Source organism: Nicotiana tomentosiformis, chromosome 7 (assembly GCF_000390325.3).
Source record: "Nicotiana tomentosiformis chromosome 7, ASM39032v3, whole genome shotgun sequence".
Taxonomy (NCBI): Eukaryota; Viridiplantae; Streptophyta; class Magnoliopsida; order Solanales; family Solanaceae; genus Nicotiana; species Nicotiana tomentosiformis.
In genome coordinates this window covers 112,211,323-112,227,662 of record NC_090818.1, presented here as the reverse complement: position 1 = coordinate 112,227,662, position 16,340 = coordinate 112,211,323, and the positions used below count along the sequence as shown (strand labels likewise).

Sequence of the window (16,340 nt, the reverse complement as noted above, 5' to 3'; positions counted from 1 at the left end):
TTCACATAAATTGAAACATAATTTCCTATTGAAACATAATTTCCTAGTATCTCCACTGGCTAGAGACTACCAACTTTGCGTCTTCTCACGCTCTCTTTTCTTCTTTTTTTTCTTTTCTTTTGGAGCCATCAGACCTTCACCTTCCTAAAGGCTGCCTAAAGGATCCCATTTAGTGTTTGAAATTCTCCATAATAAAAATAATACTATGTTCTTATCTTCAGCTTTACCTTAGGTTGACCCCTGAAAATAAGCATGCGTTAGACTCTTTCCATGCATTTGTACAAAAACTTTAACAGGAATAATTAGGTGCTTCGATTGCACTATCAGGTAATCCAAACCATGCTTCTGTTGGGAAAAAGTTAGTGATGATTGGTACATTTTTTTGGATTTGTCAGTATCTTATATCTAGATACAAGATTCATATAAACTGTCCTTGTAATTAAGGATATATATCCTTGTAATTAAGGAGAAGGGAACCTTAGCGTAACCGGTAAAGTTGATGTCATGTGATCAGGAGATCACGAGTTCAAGCTGTGGAAACAGCCTCTTGCAAAAATGCAGGGTAAGGTTGCGTACAACAGACCCTTATGATCCGACCCTTCCCGAACCATGCGCATAACGGGAGCTTAGTGCACTGGGCTGACTATCCAAAAACACACATTAGTCTGACAAATCTTAGAATCAGAAAATACAGTCAATGACTCAACTGTAACATTTCTGCTTATACTCGACCAAACTAAAAGCGATGGATCGCATTATAGAGGGGATTGCATACTAGAGGCTCTTTCACAACAAAGAAAAAGAATAACCACCAATAAGTCCAACAACATTTCTCGTAAAGATGGAATACTACAAAATGTTCTTCATAAAACTATTGGAGACATGGCAAGTTGTATGCAGCAGCTCCATAATCTAAGCAGCTCCATAATCTAAGTCCCTATAAATTGTTAAGGGGTAGTTGAGCTGCTATTGAAACAGCTCAAAAGTATTCTTCACCCCCCCCCCCCCCCCCCCCAAAAAAACCTCCCGGCCCTCTATAGATATAGATATGCATATATATATATATGTATGGTATATTGGAAACAAGACTCCTCGATAGCTAAATTTAGACTGATGGTTCAGCAGAGGATATCAAGGAATAGACGACTAGTTACCATCGTCCCATTGGAATTGATTCTTAAGGCTTGGCAAACACTTCAATGCATTCTGCACTAATTTTGCCTGAATGGCGACCACCCAACTTCCCGAATGAGGCTAAGGGTGACAAAACTCTCAAGCTGTTACTGCTGCTGCTGCTGCCACCTTCAGTAAGACTGAAAGATGTTCTTGATTTTCTTGGCCGTGAGGGACTCAATTCCTCGTCGTAACTGTCTATTTTATTCTGGACCACGACTAAATGAGTGATATCGCTCCGGCAAAAGGGGCATACAGGAACCTTCTCACTGTTACTTGTAGGATTGGGCTTATTGTGACAACATAAGGCTAGAGTGCAATGAGCACACATCTGATGGCCACATTTTTTAATCTCAATTGTGCAGGAATGCTCAAAGCATATGCAACACAGCTCAAAATCACTGCCCTGTTTGGAAACAAAAACACGATTTGTGAAAAGCAGATTCATAGTAAAAGGTCTAACATAAATGTGTTACTAAATCTCCTTTTTCTTCATTTGCTGATTAGTAGAAAGAGTTGTAACTAAACCAGATGAGTCCTTGATGCAACATAACAGCCAACCATCAATTCAAATGTTATGCAAAATTATGGCTTCCCTCTTTCTCCACGAGGTAGGGGTAAGGTCTGCGTACACACTACCCTCCCCAGACCCCACCATGTGGGATTACACTGGGTATGTTGTAATAACAAACAAGAGCCGAATAATAGAAGTGGTTCGTTAACATTTATCCAACTACCACATCGCATATTTTCTACTACCACATTACCCAAAAAGAAAATGAAATGACGATAATCTCCTCTACAAATGTCTACACATTTTAACAAGATACGTCATTGCGTCCAAGCAACAGTGTCATAACCCTATACGTACACCCATTTATTTATTCTCCACGGCAAACTTCTAAGCGTAACTTCTTGGGCAAAATGTTATATCAAACATACAAGTCCAGGCAAACAATTGCAGCAGCCGATGCAGAATAATTTAATTGTTAATTTTTTAATTTCTTATGTTTTATAGGGCTTGAAACTTATTACCTCAAAGTCATCACTCTCAAGGCCAGAATCACAATGCAAAGGTGATGTAAGTGAGACATCTATCTTTTTCAATATCAACTTCTCTCTATCTTTGTTCGCCTCAATAAGAGCATTCTCTAGTAAAACTTTTGCTTCGGCATCAAGCTCAGTAATGAACTTCAAAGGCGAAGGCCAGGTCAAAGGCTCTGGAGATGATGGATTTAAGAGAGCACCACATGCTTCATGCTTGTACTTCAAAGCAACTAAGTAAGGTATTCGCCTGTAGAGATCCCATTTACAACTGATTAGTTCCATATTCGAAAAAGGATTACTTGCAAAGAGTTGAATAATACCACAAATAGAACTGAAAGAATTTGGAATAACTAAATGAAAGTTACGGGAAAGGGTTAACGAAAGTAAGGCTTTCGACTACGACAGACTTTGACAATCTAGAAGTTACCGATGGTCTCCGTGTATGTAACTCAGACCCAATTTCTCCTTGACATTTTTCATCTTGCTTTTAGCTTGAACCTCATATTTTTTGAGAGAAAGATTCAAAGTGTAAATTGGATGTTTTTAAGGGAACTACTTTGTGGTGACTTTATATTCTGGTTTCTTGTCTAACTGTCATTATTATTAAAAGGGCAGCCCGGTGCACAAGGCATCCCGCGTTCACGCATGGTCCGGGGAAGGGCCGCACCCCTAGGGGTGTGATGTAGACAGCCTACCCTAATGCAAGCATTAATGGCTCAAATCCGTGACCTATCACATGGAGAGAACTTTACAGTTGCTCCAAAGCTCCCTTTCATAATCATAATGACAGCCTACCCTAACTGTCATTATTATTATTATTATTCAAAAAAGAGCACGATAATACAGATATAGAATGAAAACAACAAGCGAATTTACTTTGTGATGACTTCATATTCTGAAAGTGTCAACCTTCATAAATAGAATGATAGAGATCAAGAATGTAAAATAATCAAGAAGTAACTAAGATACTTGCTGCACATGGTTAGTGCAGAAGCCCACATTGCTTGAAAAAGTATATAATGTTTAGTTCACAAAGCCAGATAACTTGAAGAAAGTGCATATGGGCTCACCCAGAAGAATCTCTCTGAAGTCGATCTGCACCCCAAGCAAGTAACTCCCGCACACAATCCAAAGAACCCCCTCGAGCTGCCAAATGCAGTGGTGTACTTCCTGGACGACTACAAAATTTTTAATGTCAGTATGACTTTCAATATATATCACTAAAGTTACAAAACCACTCTGGCTAAGTTTTAATACCCATAGCCACCAGTAGAAACACAGACAAGAGCCTCATTGCTTAGAAGAATCCGGACACATCCTGGTCTACCATGACGGGCTGCCAAGTGCAATGGAGTTGCACCACTTCCATCTCCTATGTTCACAAATCTCGCAAATCCCCTGCACTCCGATCCAAGCAAAAGAGTAAACATATAGCCCTTCATTAATAAAGTGATAATACTCTAATACATGAAGCCCTTTATAAGGCATCACAAAAGGAAAAAAAGGGGACTTTGACAGGGTAGATAAAAAATAAGTCGTCTTTTGAAGTAAATGTCACTAAACTAGCCTTGGAACTTACCAAGATTGAGCAACAGGTGCCGAATGAGCGGATGCAAGGATCGATTGCAGGCAGTCAGAATGGCCATGGTAAGCGGCATAATGCAAACAGGTTCTTCCATGTAGTGAATCAAACGTTAAAATCTAAAACATTCGACCAATAAAAACCAATTAACTACCCATTTCAATCAGTCAAAGAAACTATCATGAAAGAAAATTTGCAAAGATTCACTTACATTAGCACCTCGCTGAATTAATCTCTCCACGCAGGACACATTTCCATGCATAGCAGCTAACATTAATGGGGTCTGAAATATTTCCACAATGAAACAAATCAAAAAAAACAAATTCAACAATTATCTATGCCAAGTGTTTAAAAAAAGGACATTTTTGCAAACAAATGAACATCACAAAATGAAACTTCTTGAGAAGTAGAGTATAAAATTGCCAAAATACACCAGAAACAGACGAATCACCACCACTAATACTTCCACTTACCTGTTTATGGCGATTCAAAATGTCTGGATTAACCCCACGATCCAAGAGCACAGATAGCACCTATCCATGATCAAAATTCAAAACCAACAAGCAAAATGAAAAAACTAACAAGAAAGTAAAGATTACATTTTTTTTTCGAGAAATGCAAAACCAAGCAAAATGGGAAAACCCAAAATGACTTATCAAAGATCAAGAGCCATTAACATTTAATACATCACCTTAAAAAAAAGAATAAGAAAGTAAAGATAACATATTATTTCAAGAAAATGAAAAACCAACCTCGATCTGTCCATTAGCAGCAGCAACATGAAGTGCAGAGAGCTTCCCACGAACACTGGTAAAATGAAGCACATTTGGGTCTTCATTAATCATAGCTTCAACTTTTTCAAGCTCACCATTTTGGACTGCACTGAACAGTCCATGTTCATGGGGTTGCTGTACACAACTCAATTTCTGCCCCATCACCTCCTTAGCATTGAGGTGAAGTGCCCCGCGAGTGGATATCACGCGCCACCCACCACGGCGGAGGGGCACGGGTGGGTGTGTGTGTGTGTGTGTGTGTGGTGGGAGTAAAATATAAGCGCTAGGCGCTGAGTTATGGTAGTGTAAGAGGGAGATAAAGGTTAAAAAAGGAGTGGAGAAGTAACCTCGGAGTTTGTTCCTGCCCGGTAAGAGATCGGGTAGGTGCCCGTTGCTGTTTGGTGGATTATCGGGCAAGTGTCAGAACTTTTTTTTATTTTTACCTTCTTTTCTTTCGTCTTTTACTTTTTTGGATTTCGCTTTTACTGGACTGAATAGTATCAAGAATATTCCGCTTCAATTTTTGAAAGGAAATATGACACCCTCTGAAAATTGAGAAGGATAATATAGCACATTTTAGCCACCCTCCACAAATTTACCTGGTTTAACTCAATATATGTCTAAGTTAGAGAAAATTAATTTCAATGACGTGTATATACTATGTATAACCTTGAGTACGTGTGTATATACCCACAATTATATATGATTATATATATATACGGTTGAAATAGAATTCGGCCTCCGTACGTTTGATCGAGTTCGAATGGTAAGCGATCGAAGTGAGAGCTCGAGACGAGTTCCGAGGATAGTACAAACAAGCCTCGAGCTCCAAGACCGATCGATAAATCAGCTCGGTATCATTATCAAGCCCATGACCAAATCGAACCGCAAAGGCAACGAGAAGGTTGTTGGAGATACACAGACCGATTGACACTCACCCCGGATGTCGAACTGGAACTCAAGGCCAAGGGCTCGACCCAATACCGAGCTCGAGCCAGTATCGAGCTCGCATACAGGAGCCGTTGCAACCGCACTAGGGGAGAGAATCTTGGCAGGAATCGAGGAAGAGACAATTCATCATGGGTTCTCTACTATATATTTTTTTATTAAAAATAAAGTAAGATCCATCTACTATAAAGGGAGAAATCCTTGTAAGCACAAGCACGTTCACACATTGTAAGAAAAGACTACTTATATTTATTGAAGAATAAATCTCTTGAGCTTGTTTTATTCAGCATACTTACTCTTCTTGTTCAATAAGTTATATCACGTTTCTATAGCCAAGAATCTAAACATTTTCACTTCTATATATGATTTATGTCAAGCTATATCACATATCCTTAGAACTACTTATAAATTCAACTATATCCGATTTTCGGGGTAAATAGTTTGGCGCCCACCATGGGGCTAAGGATAACAGTGGTTGTTTGATACAAATCCGCAATATGCACTAGTTTACAACTCCGAATCAGCAATGGCAAACCCTCGATTCATGGCTTTACCTATCGACCATGAAGCCGACCTTCGGGATGAAACCAACAACTTGATACCCAGGGCTGGAAGGCCACTTAACGATGTCACTGAAGTGTGAGTCCCCAGGTGTTTCTCTCTTCTCTTACGTAATATACGTAACGTGGCGTGGTTATATTAGGTATATATGATTGGGTATAGCACATTGGGAGAATATGACTGAAAATGTGTGGTAATATCAAGGAACTAAACTAAAGCTTTAAGTCAAAGGAATCCCTTAAACAAAGGTTCATGGTTAAAGAAATGGCTCGGGTAGCACCCCGCGCGTTCGGAAGGTTTAAGTTGACTAGCACATGTGGGATAAGACTAAGAGTGTATAATATGCTAAGAATAATGTGTTATGAGGTATTATAATATCATACTGGTCACATGTTAAGTTTTGGAGTCAAGCAAATTGCGAAATAAAGGTCGGCAAAGTTTTCGTAAATTTCTCTAATAAATTTTCTAAACTTTAGGTCAAATATATCAGATCATTTCTCCCAATATATAAAGAGTTATGGGACCCACAACCTACCACATCGAAGGTCTACGAGTCTAGTTTGCAACCAAAGAAATCTCACATCAAACCGACATTGGAGTAAAAGGTTATGACTGTTTGACCGCGGACTATCCGGGCTGAAATTGGGTCGCGAACCGGGTCGGGTCAAACAAGTGGTATAAGTCGGAAAATCCAACTTTTAAGACCCCAAAATATTTCATCTTCGTCCCAAAACAGTGAGAAAGCTTAAGAGAGGGTTTCATGGTGTTCTTGAGTGATTAAGGTGCGTTTTTAACGATTTCTATCGTTAAAGTTTGCCCCCGTGCCTAGAAGCACAATCTCTACGCTTTGCAATCGTTTTCCCCTTCTATTAGCTGTGTTTGGAGCTATTTTTGGAAGATAGGAAATTGTTGTTCCTGCTGGTTCTTCAGGATTTATACTTGGTTTGCCAAGGTAATCATCTTGGGACTCTTTTATGATCGTTTTTACAAAGTTCTACGGGCGTTTCGTCAAGTTAGGGTCATATGGCAAATCTACCGATTTAAACTCATTTATGAACTATTTATAGGTCCGCATAAGCTGCATATATATAGTGGTTTCGAAGCTTAGGACGTAAGAAATAACTTTCGTGAAGGAACTACAGGCATTCGGACGTTCGTTGGAGAGGTATGTTAAGGCTAAGCTTCGTCATTCCTTTTAGCACGAATTTTGGGAAATTCCTAAGACGCCAAATGTGATATTTTACTATTCTGTTGCTAGAAAGACCTTCTGTGAAAGGCATTGGTATCGTAGCTGAAGTATTTTCATGATGCTATTAGGTTGATATTCCACTCGTTCGGTTAAAAAGGGTATTCGACATCTATATATGTCATTTTGTCGGCTTTCTTAAATATATGTCCATATATATGAATTCTTATTCGTCTTTGGGTTGTGTGACTTAAAAATAAAGGCATTTAGTATTTGCGATCAGTCCTTCTTCCTTGTTAAAGTGTATTTTAAAATCTCTAAAGTGACACGTCGATTTCAAAATTCTCAAATATAATTTTTATGTTTAAACTACTAAAACATTTGATTTTTTTGAAATACTTTCTTTTACTAATTATCAAGAAATCAGGTATAAGGACTAAGTGAAGCACCTTAAGCTTTTTATGAACATATTCAGAGTTAAGTTATCTTTCTAAAAGTCGAGTTAAGTTTTCAAACTTATTAAAAAAGATATGAGGTTCCACGAAACATTTGTATGTGATACGAAGGTGATTATGAGATTATGAGAATAAAAGTACCAATGAGCTAAGGTTGGCTAAGTTCTTGTTATGGCCTATTATGTGCATTCAAAGTTCATATAATACATGACATATTATGCATGGACTTCGAGCTATAATCGGAGGAAAGTGGCCTATTTGCCCGAAAGACTATATATATTGTACAGATTGCCACATGTTGGCAATATGATACCGGTTAGCTACCGGGAGAGACCGCCATTGCTAGCATTTGGTTGGGTATGTCATGCATTTACATCAATATATATATGTATTCACGACATACGATTACGCGAGCATACCATGCATATTTTATTACTATGAGGTCGGATGTCGGCCATGGAGGCTATGAGAGTTTCAGTGTCAGGTGGTATCTTTATTACCTTTTTACATCAGCTATGTATGATTCTACTTTCTGCCTTACATACTAGTACATTTTTATTTGTACTGATGTCCCGTTGCCTGGGGACACTGCATTTTTGTTTCGTGCGTGCAGGTCCGGGTAGGGACTTTGATCGACCCCTCCGCTAGGATTTCGGGGTTCAGCTTTGAGTTGGTAAGCTCCACCTCTTCCTGGAGCTTTCATAGGATGGTTACTTTTGTTGTACAGTTTAGGTATAGTTGGGGCCTTATCCCGACAGTGCTTATGACACTCTTAGAGGCTATTGTGGACACAATATTCTGGGTTTCTTTTTGTTGCTTTCAGTCTCCAGCCCATAGGCTTGGCATGTATATATAGGTGTGTAGGCATGTATGTCTTCAGTCGCGGCCTCGTCATCCAGCTAGTATTTTATTATTTTGGCTTGTCTACCTATGTTTATATGGCTTATTGTTATTCATGTCATAACCTTACGGTCCAGGCTTAGTATTTCAGATGTTGTGTTGCCCGATCTGTTGGGCCCCCAGTCTAGTTAGCTAGTATGTTTAGTGGGTAACTCGATCGAATACAGTATCGAGTGCCAGTCGTGCCTCCCCTAGTTTGGGGCATGACAAACTTGGTATCAGAGCAGGTAGTATCCTAGGGAGTCCACAAGCCATGTCTAGTAGAGTCTTGCTTATGGGTGTGTTGTGCACCACACTTATAATCAGGAGGCTATGAGGCATTTAGGAATGGTTACATTTCTTTCAATTAATAGATCGTGCTATAGAGCAGAAGTTATAAGAACATATGAAATCTAAATCGTGCTTTGTGTTTCCTATCTAACAGGCTACCTACGCTCAGGAGATGGCACAGCGAGAGATAGGTATGGATTCGGGAGAAGGTACCAGTTGTTCCCCACCGGGTCCGAGGGATAGATTTCCCTTAGAGGCTCACAGTGAGTCTCCAGTACCCCTAGTTTCAGCTTCCCCAGCACTTGTTGGAGCCCAGGGAGATGCAGTACCCCCAGCCTCACCAGTTCCATTGGTACCTGAGGCAGCTAGAGACACAGGACCTCCAACACCTATTGTTCCCCCATCAGAGACTGGGGAGCAGGGGATGAGGGAGGCTGTTCAGTTGCTGACTAGGATGGTTTCTATTCATGAGCGACAGCTAGAGTCAGGAGCAGATGCCCGGAGAGATCGGATAGGAAGCTCGACGGTACGAGAGTTTCTTCACTTAGCCCCTCCATTATTTACAGGATCCAGTTCCACTGAGGATCCCCAGGACTTTATAGACCATATGTATAGAGTATTGAGGGTGATGGATGCCTCCATCACCGAGGCTGTGGAGTTGGCTTCTTTTCAACTACGTGATGTAGCCGTCCTATAGTATGAGGCATGGGAGAGATCTAGAGGACCTGATGCTCTGCCAGCAGAGTGGGAGGACTTCTTTGAGGCCTTTTTAGCCCATTATTTGCCACGGGAGGTTCGGGAGGCCCGTCTTGACCAATTTCTTAGCCTAAAGCAGGGGGATATGAGTGTGAGGGATTATAGCCATAAGTTTAATTCTTTGGCAAGGTATACACCAGATATAGTACGTACCATGAGGGCTAGAGTTCATCATTATGTGGATGGTTTGGGGGATCATCTGATTAGAGACTGTAGGGTTGCATCCCTATCGGATGATGTAGATATTTCCCGCATACAGGCTTTCACTCAGACTACAGAGGACCTTTCCCGTCGGATTCGTGATACTCGTAGGGATAGGGAGCAGAGTAAGAGGGCTCGTACTATGGGGTCTTATAGGGAGCCACAAGTTGATTTTAGGCCCCCACTCCATTGATATCCACCTCGGTCAGCAGGTAGTTTCCCACCATAGATGCAGGGCCAGCGGTTTGATCGTTATATTCAGTCAGGACCGGGGCAGAGCTCAGGCCAGCCTGAGGGCCGTCGACAGGAGCGTTCTGCACAATGAGACAGCTTACTCCTCCATGTACTCAGTGCGGTAAGCTGCACACCAGGCAATGTAGACAGGGTTCGAGTGCATGTTTTCATTGTGGGCAGACATGACATTATATTAGCCGGTGCCCAGGGTTAGGCAGAGGTACACCAGCTCAGCCTTCAGGATTCACAGCACCCTCTTCGCCCTCAGTCCGTGCTCCCCGACCAGGTCCACAGTCTACTCAGGGCCGTGGTAGGGAGAGAGGTGGAGGAGACACCTCAGGTTCTAGTGGTGGCCAGAACCGCTTTTATGCACTCACAGGCCGACAGGATTCAGAGGCATCCCCAGATGTTGTCACAGGTATATTGACAATACATTCTCATGCCATTTATGCATTGATGGATCCCGGCTCTACATTTTCATATATTACTCCATTTATTGCTGGTAAGCTTGACATGAGATCTGAGTTGTTGCCACATCCAGTTGAGGTGTCTACGCCAGTTGGCGACTCTATTGTAGCTAATCATGTCTATCAAGATTGTACAGTGTTAATTAATGACCATCCAACCTCTGTTGATTTAGTTGAATTGGTTATGCTAGACTTCGATGTCATTATGGGTATGGATTGGTTGGCAGCTTGTTATGCTAATATTGATTGTCGTGCAAAGTTAGTCCGATTTCATTTTCCGTGAGCCTGTCCTTGAATGGAAAGGTAATACAGCCCCGCCCAAGGGTAAGTTTATTTCATACCTTAGGGCTCGGAAGTTTATTGCTAAAGGTTGTATATACCATCTAGTTCATGTTAGGGATATAAATAAGGAGCCAGCGACTCTTCAGTCGGTTCCTATTGTGAATGAATTCCCGACGGTATTCCCTGACGAGCTTCCAGGAATTCCCCCGAAAGGGAAATCGATTTCGCTATAGATTTGCTTCCTGATGCGCAGCCTATATCCATTCCTTCCTACAGAATGGCTCCTGCAGAGCTAAGGGAATTGAAGGAACAACTGAAGGACTTGCTCGATAAAGGCTTTATTAGGCCAAGTACATCCCCATGGGGTGCTCCGGTGCTCTTTGTTCGAAAGAAAGATGGGTCCTTGCGGATGTGCATTGACTACAGGCAACTAAATAAAGTCACTATCAAGAATAAGTATCCTCTTCCACAGATTGATGACTTGTTCGACTAGTTACAAGGTGCCAAATGCTTTTCGAAGATTGACTTGCTATCCGGTTATCATCAGCTACGAGTCAAGGATATTGATATCCCAAAAACAGCATTTAGGACGAGGTATGGCCATTTTGAATTCCTTGTCATGTCTTTCGGGCTTACAAATGCCCCAGCAGCCTTTATGGATCTTATGAACCGGGTATTCAAACCATTCTTGGATGAATTTGTGATTGTGTTTATTGACGACATCCTGATATATTCACGATCGGAAGCCGAGCATGCGGACCACTTGCGAGCTGTATTGCAGACTCTCCAGGACTACAAGTTATATGCTAAATTCTCTAAATGTAAATTTTGGCTAACTTCTGTAGCTTTTCTTGGTCATGTTATTACCGGCGATGGTATCAAGGTTGATGGCCAAAAGATTGAAGCTGTGATGACTTGGCCGAGGCCCTTGAATCCGACAGAGGTTCGTAGCTTTTTAGGCTTGGCAGGGTATTACCGAAGGTTTGTGGAGGGATTTTCCTCTATCTCTGCACCATTGACGAAACTGACACATAAGGGAGCTAAGTTTCAGTGGACTGAGGCATATGAACAAAGTTTTCAGGAACTAAAGAAAAGGCTTACTACGACACCTGTCTTGACTCTTCCGGATGGCACCGAGGGTTATGTTGTATATTGTGATGCCTCGAGAATTGGCCTAGGTTGAGTTCTTATGCAGCATGGTAAGGTTATCGCGTACGCCTCCAGACAGTTGCAAAAACATGAACAGAACTATCATACGCACGATCTTGAGTTAGCCGCAGTTGTATTTGCCCTAAAGATTTGGCGGCATTATCTATATGGTGTTCATATTAATGTTTTCACCGACCACCAGAGCCTTCAGTATTTATTTAAACAGAGGGAGTTGAACCTACGATAAAGAAGATGGCTAGAATTACTAAAGGACTATGATGTTGATATTTTATATCATCCCGGCAAAGCTAATATTGTTGCTGATGCCTTTAGCCGGAAGTCCATGGGCAGTCTAAGCCATGTTGAAGCTGATAAGGTCAAGATGACCAAATATCTATGCTAGCTAGATAGTTTGCAGGTGCGTTTGGTAGATGCAGAGGGTGGACGCATTCTTGTTCAGAATACGGCAAAATCTTCTTTTGTTACTGAAGTGAAAGAGCGACAACACGAGGATCCTGAGCTTATAAAACTGAGGGAAAGTATTCCACAGCAGCGACAACCTTTATTTGAGCTAACTAGAGATGGAGTCCTTAGATACCAGGGCCGCTTATGTGTATCGTCAGTAGGAAAGCTCCATGCCAAGATTCTTTCGGAGGCCCATTATTCTAGATATGCAGTTCATCCTGGAGCGACAAAGATGTATCGGGACCTTCAACAGATCTATTGGTGGAATGGAATGAAAAAAGATATCGCGGAGATGGTAGCCCAATGTCCCAACTGCCAGCAAGTTAAAGCCGAACATCAAAGGCCTGGAGGCCTAACTCAGTGTATTAAGATTCCATTATGGAAATGGGACATGATAAATATGGACTTCATCACTGGTTTGCCTCGCACTCCACGGAGGTATGATTCTATTTAGGTAATTATTGATAGGCTTACAAAATCTGCTCATTTCCTGCCAGTCAGGACGACATATTCAGCCGAGGATTATGCCAAGCTTTACATTCGAGAGATTGTTTGTCTTCACAGAGTGCCATTATCTATTATCTCTGATCGAGGGGCTCAATTTACAGCATATTTTTGGAAATCTTTTCAGAAGGGTCTAGGCACGCAGGTAAATCTTAGCACCATTTTTCATCCGCAAACTGATGGACAGGCAGAGCGTACTATTTAGACAGTTGAGGATATGTTGCGTGCCTGCGTGCTAGATTTTAAAGGAAGTTGGGATGATCATCTACCTCTTATTGAGTTCGCTTATAATAACAGCTTCCAAGCTAGTATTCAGATGGCTCCTTACGAAGCACTATACGGGCGGAAGTGTAGGCCGCCGATCGGTTGGTTCGAGGTCGGGGAAGCAGAGTTGATAGGTCTTAACTTAGTCCAGCAAGCAATGGAAAAGGTAAAAATTATTAGAGACCGGCTGCGTACAACACAAAGTCGGCAAAAGTCTTATGCAGATGTTCGACGTCGAGACTTAGAGTTTGATGTAGAAGATTGGGTTTTCCTGAAAGTATCGCCTATGAAGGGCGTCATGCGATTTGGAAAGAAGGGGAAGCTCAGCCCCAGGTATATTGGACCGTATAAGATTATTCAGAGGATTGGTAGGGTGGCGTACGAGCTTGATTTGCCTTTAGAATTGGAAGCAGTCCATCCTGTGTTTCATGTATCTATGTTGCGGAAGTACATTGGAGATCCTTCACGTATTACGCCCATTGAGGATATTCACATTGCTGAAGACTTATCTTATGCAGAGGTACCAGTAGTTATTTTAGATCGGCAGGTAAGGAAGTTTCCAACTAAAGAAGTGGCTTTCCGTGAAAGTGTTATGGCGAAATAACAACATCAAGGAAATGACCTAAGAAGCTGAGGAGGAAATGAGGAAGAAGAAGTACCCCCCACCTATTTACGACTTAAGGTGAGTCGCATTTAAATAATTGCCAATTATTTCTTTACAACAACTTAATTGGATTTTAAATGACTTAAAAGTGCAATTTAAATTTCTTATTGCGAGATAGCTATACGAAGCCTAGTAGTTGGAATCTTCAGAATTTGATTTATGCTTTGCAAATGTAACAAATATAGCCTCAAAAATAACGTATTAGTGGACAAGAAATGAAACCAAAGAATTGACTTGACCCATTCGCGGACGAATGTTCTTAAGGGGGAGAGACTGTGAGACCCAAGGTGTTTCTCTCTTTTCTTACATAATATACGTAACGTGGCGTGGTTATATTAGGTATATATGATTAGGTATAGCACATTGGGATAATAAGACTGAAAATGTGTGGTAATATCAAGGAACTAAACTAAAGCTTTAAGTCAAAGGAATCCCTTAAACAAAGGTTCATGGTTAAAGAAATGGCTCGGGTAGCACCCCGCGCGTTCGGAAGGTTTAAGTTAACTTGCACTTGTGGGATAAGACTAAGAGGGTATAATATGCTAAGAATAATGTGTTATGAGGTATTATAATATCACACTGGTCACATGTTAAGTTTTGGAGTCAAGAAAGTTGCGAAATAAAGGTCGGCAAAGTTTTCGTAAATTTCTCTAATAAATTTTCTAAACTTTAGGTCAAATGTATCAGATCATTTCTCCCAATATATAAAGAGTTATGGGACCCACAACCTACCACATCGAAGATCTACGAGTCTAGTTTGCAACCAAAGAAATCTCACATCAAAACGACATTGGAGTAAAAGGTTATGACTGTTTGACCGCGGACTATCCGGGCTGAAATTGGGTCGCGAACCGGGTCGGGTCAAACAAGTGGTATAAGTCGGAAAATTCGACTTTTAAGACCCCAAAACATTTCATCTTCGTCCCAAAACAGTGAGAAAGCTTAAGAGAGGGTTTTATGGTGTTCTTGAGTGATTAAGGTGCGTTTTTAACGATTTCTATCGTTAAAGTTTGCCCCCGTGCCTAGAAGCGCAATCTCTACGTTTTGCAATCGTATTCCCCTTCTATTAGCTGTGTTTGGAGCTATTTTTGGAAGATAGGAAATTGTTGTTCTTGCTGGTTCTTCAGGATTTATACTTGGTTTGCCAAGGTAATCATCTTGGGACTCTTTTATGATCGTTTTTACAAAGTTCTACGGGCATTTCGTCAAGTTAGGGTCATATGGCAAATCTGCCGATTTAAACTCATTTATGAACTATTTATAGGTCCGTATAAGCTGCATATATATAGTGTTTTCGAAGCTTAGGACGTAAGAAACAACTTTCGTGAAGGAACTACAGGCATTCAGACGTTCGTTGGAGAGGTATGTTAAGGCTAAACTTCGTCCTTCCTTTTAGCACGAATTTTGGGAAATTCCTAAGACGCCAAATGTGATATTTTACTATTATGTTGCTAGAAAGACCTTCTGTGAAAGGCATTGGTATCGTAGCTGAAGTATTTTCATGATGCTATTAGGTTGATATTCCACTCGTTCGGTTAAAAAGGGTATTCGACATCTATATATGTCATTTTGTCGGCTTTCTTAAATATATGTCCATATATATGAATTCTTATTCGTCTTTGGGTTGTGTGACTTAAAAATAAAGGCATTTAGTATTTGCGATCAGTCCTTCTTCCTTGTTAAAGTGTATTTTAAAATCTCTAAAGTGACACGTCGATTTTAAAATTCTCAAATATAATTTTTATGTTTAAACTACTAAAACATTTGATTTTTTTTGAAATACTTTCTTTTACTAATTATCAAGAAATCAGGTATAAGGACTAAGTGAAGCACCTTAAGCTTTTTATTAACATATTCAGAGTTAAGTTATCTTTCTAAAAGTCGAGTTAAGTTTTCAAACTTATTAAAAAAGATATGAGATTCCACGAGACATTTGTATGCGATACGAAGGTGATTATGAGATTATGAGAATAAGAGTACCAATGAGCTAAGGTTGGCTAAGTTCTTGTTATGGCCTATTATGTGCATTCAAAGTTCATATCATACATGACATATTATGCAAGGACTTCGAGCTATAATCGGAGGTAAGGGGCCTATTTGCCCGAAAGACTATATATATTGTACAGATGGCCACAGATTGGCAATATGATATCGGTTAGCTACCAGGAGAGACCGCCATTGCTAGCATTTGGTTGGGTATGTCATGCATTTACATCAATATATATGTATTCACGACATACGATTACACGAGCATACCATGCATATTTTATTACTATGAGGTCGGATGTCGGCCATGGAGGCTATCAGAGTTTCAGTGTCAGGTGGTATCTTTATTACCTTTTTACATCAGCTATGTATGATTCTACTTTCTGCCTTACATACCAGTATATTTTTATTCGTACTGATGTCCCGTTGCCTGGGGACACTGCATTTTTGTTTCGTGCATGCAGGTCCGGGTA

General features: G+C 40.7%; 2 protein-coding genes across 2 annotated transcripts; one reads left to right on the top strand and one right to left on the bottom strand.

Moving 5' to 3' along the window:
• Window positions 1-815: 815 nt before the first annotated feature.
• LOC104113094 (putative E3 ubiquitin-protein ligase XBAT31) lies at window positions 816-4,886 on the bottom strand. Its single transcript, XM_009623185.4, has 8 exons — window positions 4,555-4,886; window positions 4,276-4,335; window positions 4,014-4,085; window positions 3,800-3,921; window positions 3,478-3,618; window positions 3,291-3,398; window positions 2,209-2,467; window positions 816-1,579 (listed from the first exon to the last, which is right to left on the bottom strand). The coding sequence occupies exons 1-8, from the start codon at window positions 4,735-4,737 to the stop codon at window positions 1,178-1,180; spliced, it is 1,347 nt and encodes a 448-aa protein (XP_009621480.1). The 5' UTR covers window positions 4,738-4,886; the 3' UTR covers window positions 816-1,177.
• Window positions 4,887-9,736: 4,850 nt separating this feature from the next.
• On the top strand, window positions 9,737-13,821 carry LOC138896216 (uncharacterized). The gene is made up of 5 exons (XM_070181003.1): window positions 9,737-9,977; window positions 10,295-10,811; window positions 11,112-11,185; window positions 12,416-12,887; window positions 13,251-13,821. The coding sequence occupies exons 1-5, from the start codon at window positions 9,737-9,739 to the stop codon at window positions 13,819-13,821; spliced, it is 1,875 nt and encodes a 624-aa protein (XP_070037104.1).
• The last annotated feature ends 2,519 nt before the right edge of the window (window positions 13,822-16,340 follow it).

Bases quoted from the DNA above. Each gene is read 5' to 3' on its own strand.
- LOC104113094 (XM_009623185.4), bottom strand. From the start codon at position 4,737: ATGGGGCAGAAATTGAGTTGTGTACAGCAACCCCATGAACATGGACTG. The intron at 4,086-4,275 runs GTAAGTGGAAGT...GAAATATTTCAG, and splicing joins TTTTGAATCGCCATAAACAG to ACCCCATTAATGTTAGCTGC. The intron at 3,619-3,799 runs GTAAGTTCCAAG...ATCGGAGTGCAG, and splicing joins GCACCTGTTGCTCAATCTTG to GGGATTTGCGAGATTTGTGA.
- LOC138896216 (XM_070181003.1), top strand. From the start codon at position 9,737: ATGAGTGTGAGGGATTATAGCCATAAGTTTAATTCTTTGGCAAGGTAT. The intron at 9,978-10,294 runs GTAAGAGGGCTC...GCCGGTGCCCAG, and splicing joins TCGTAGGGATAGGGAGCAGA to GGTTAGGCAGAGGTACACCA. The intron at 10,812-11,111 runs GTTAGTCCGATT...TCCTTCCTACAG, and splicing joins AATATTGATTGTCGTGCAAA to AATGGCTCCTGCAGAGCTAA.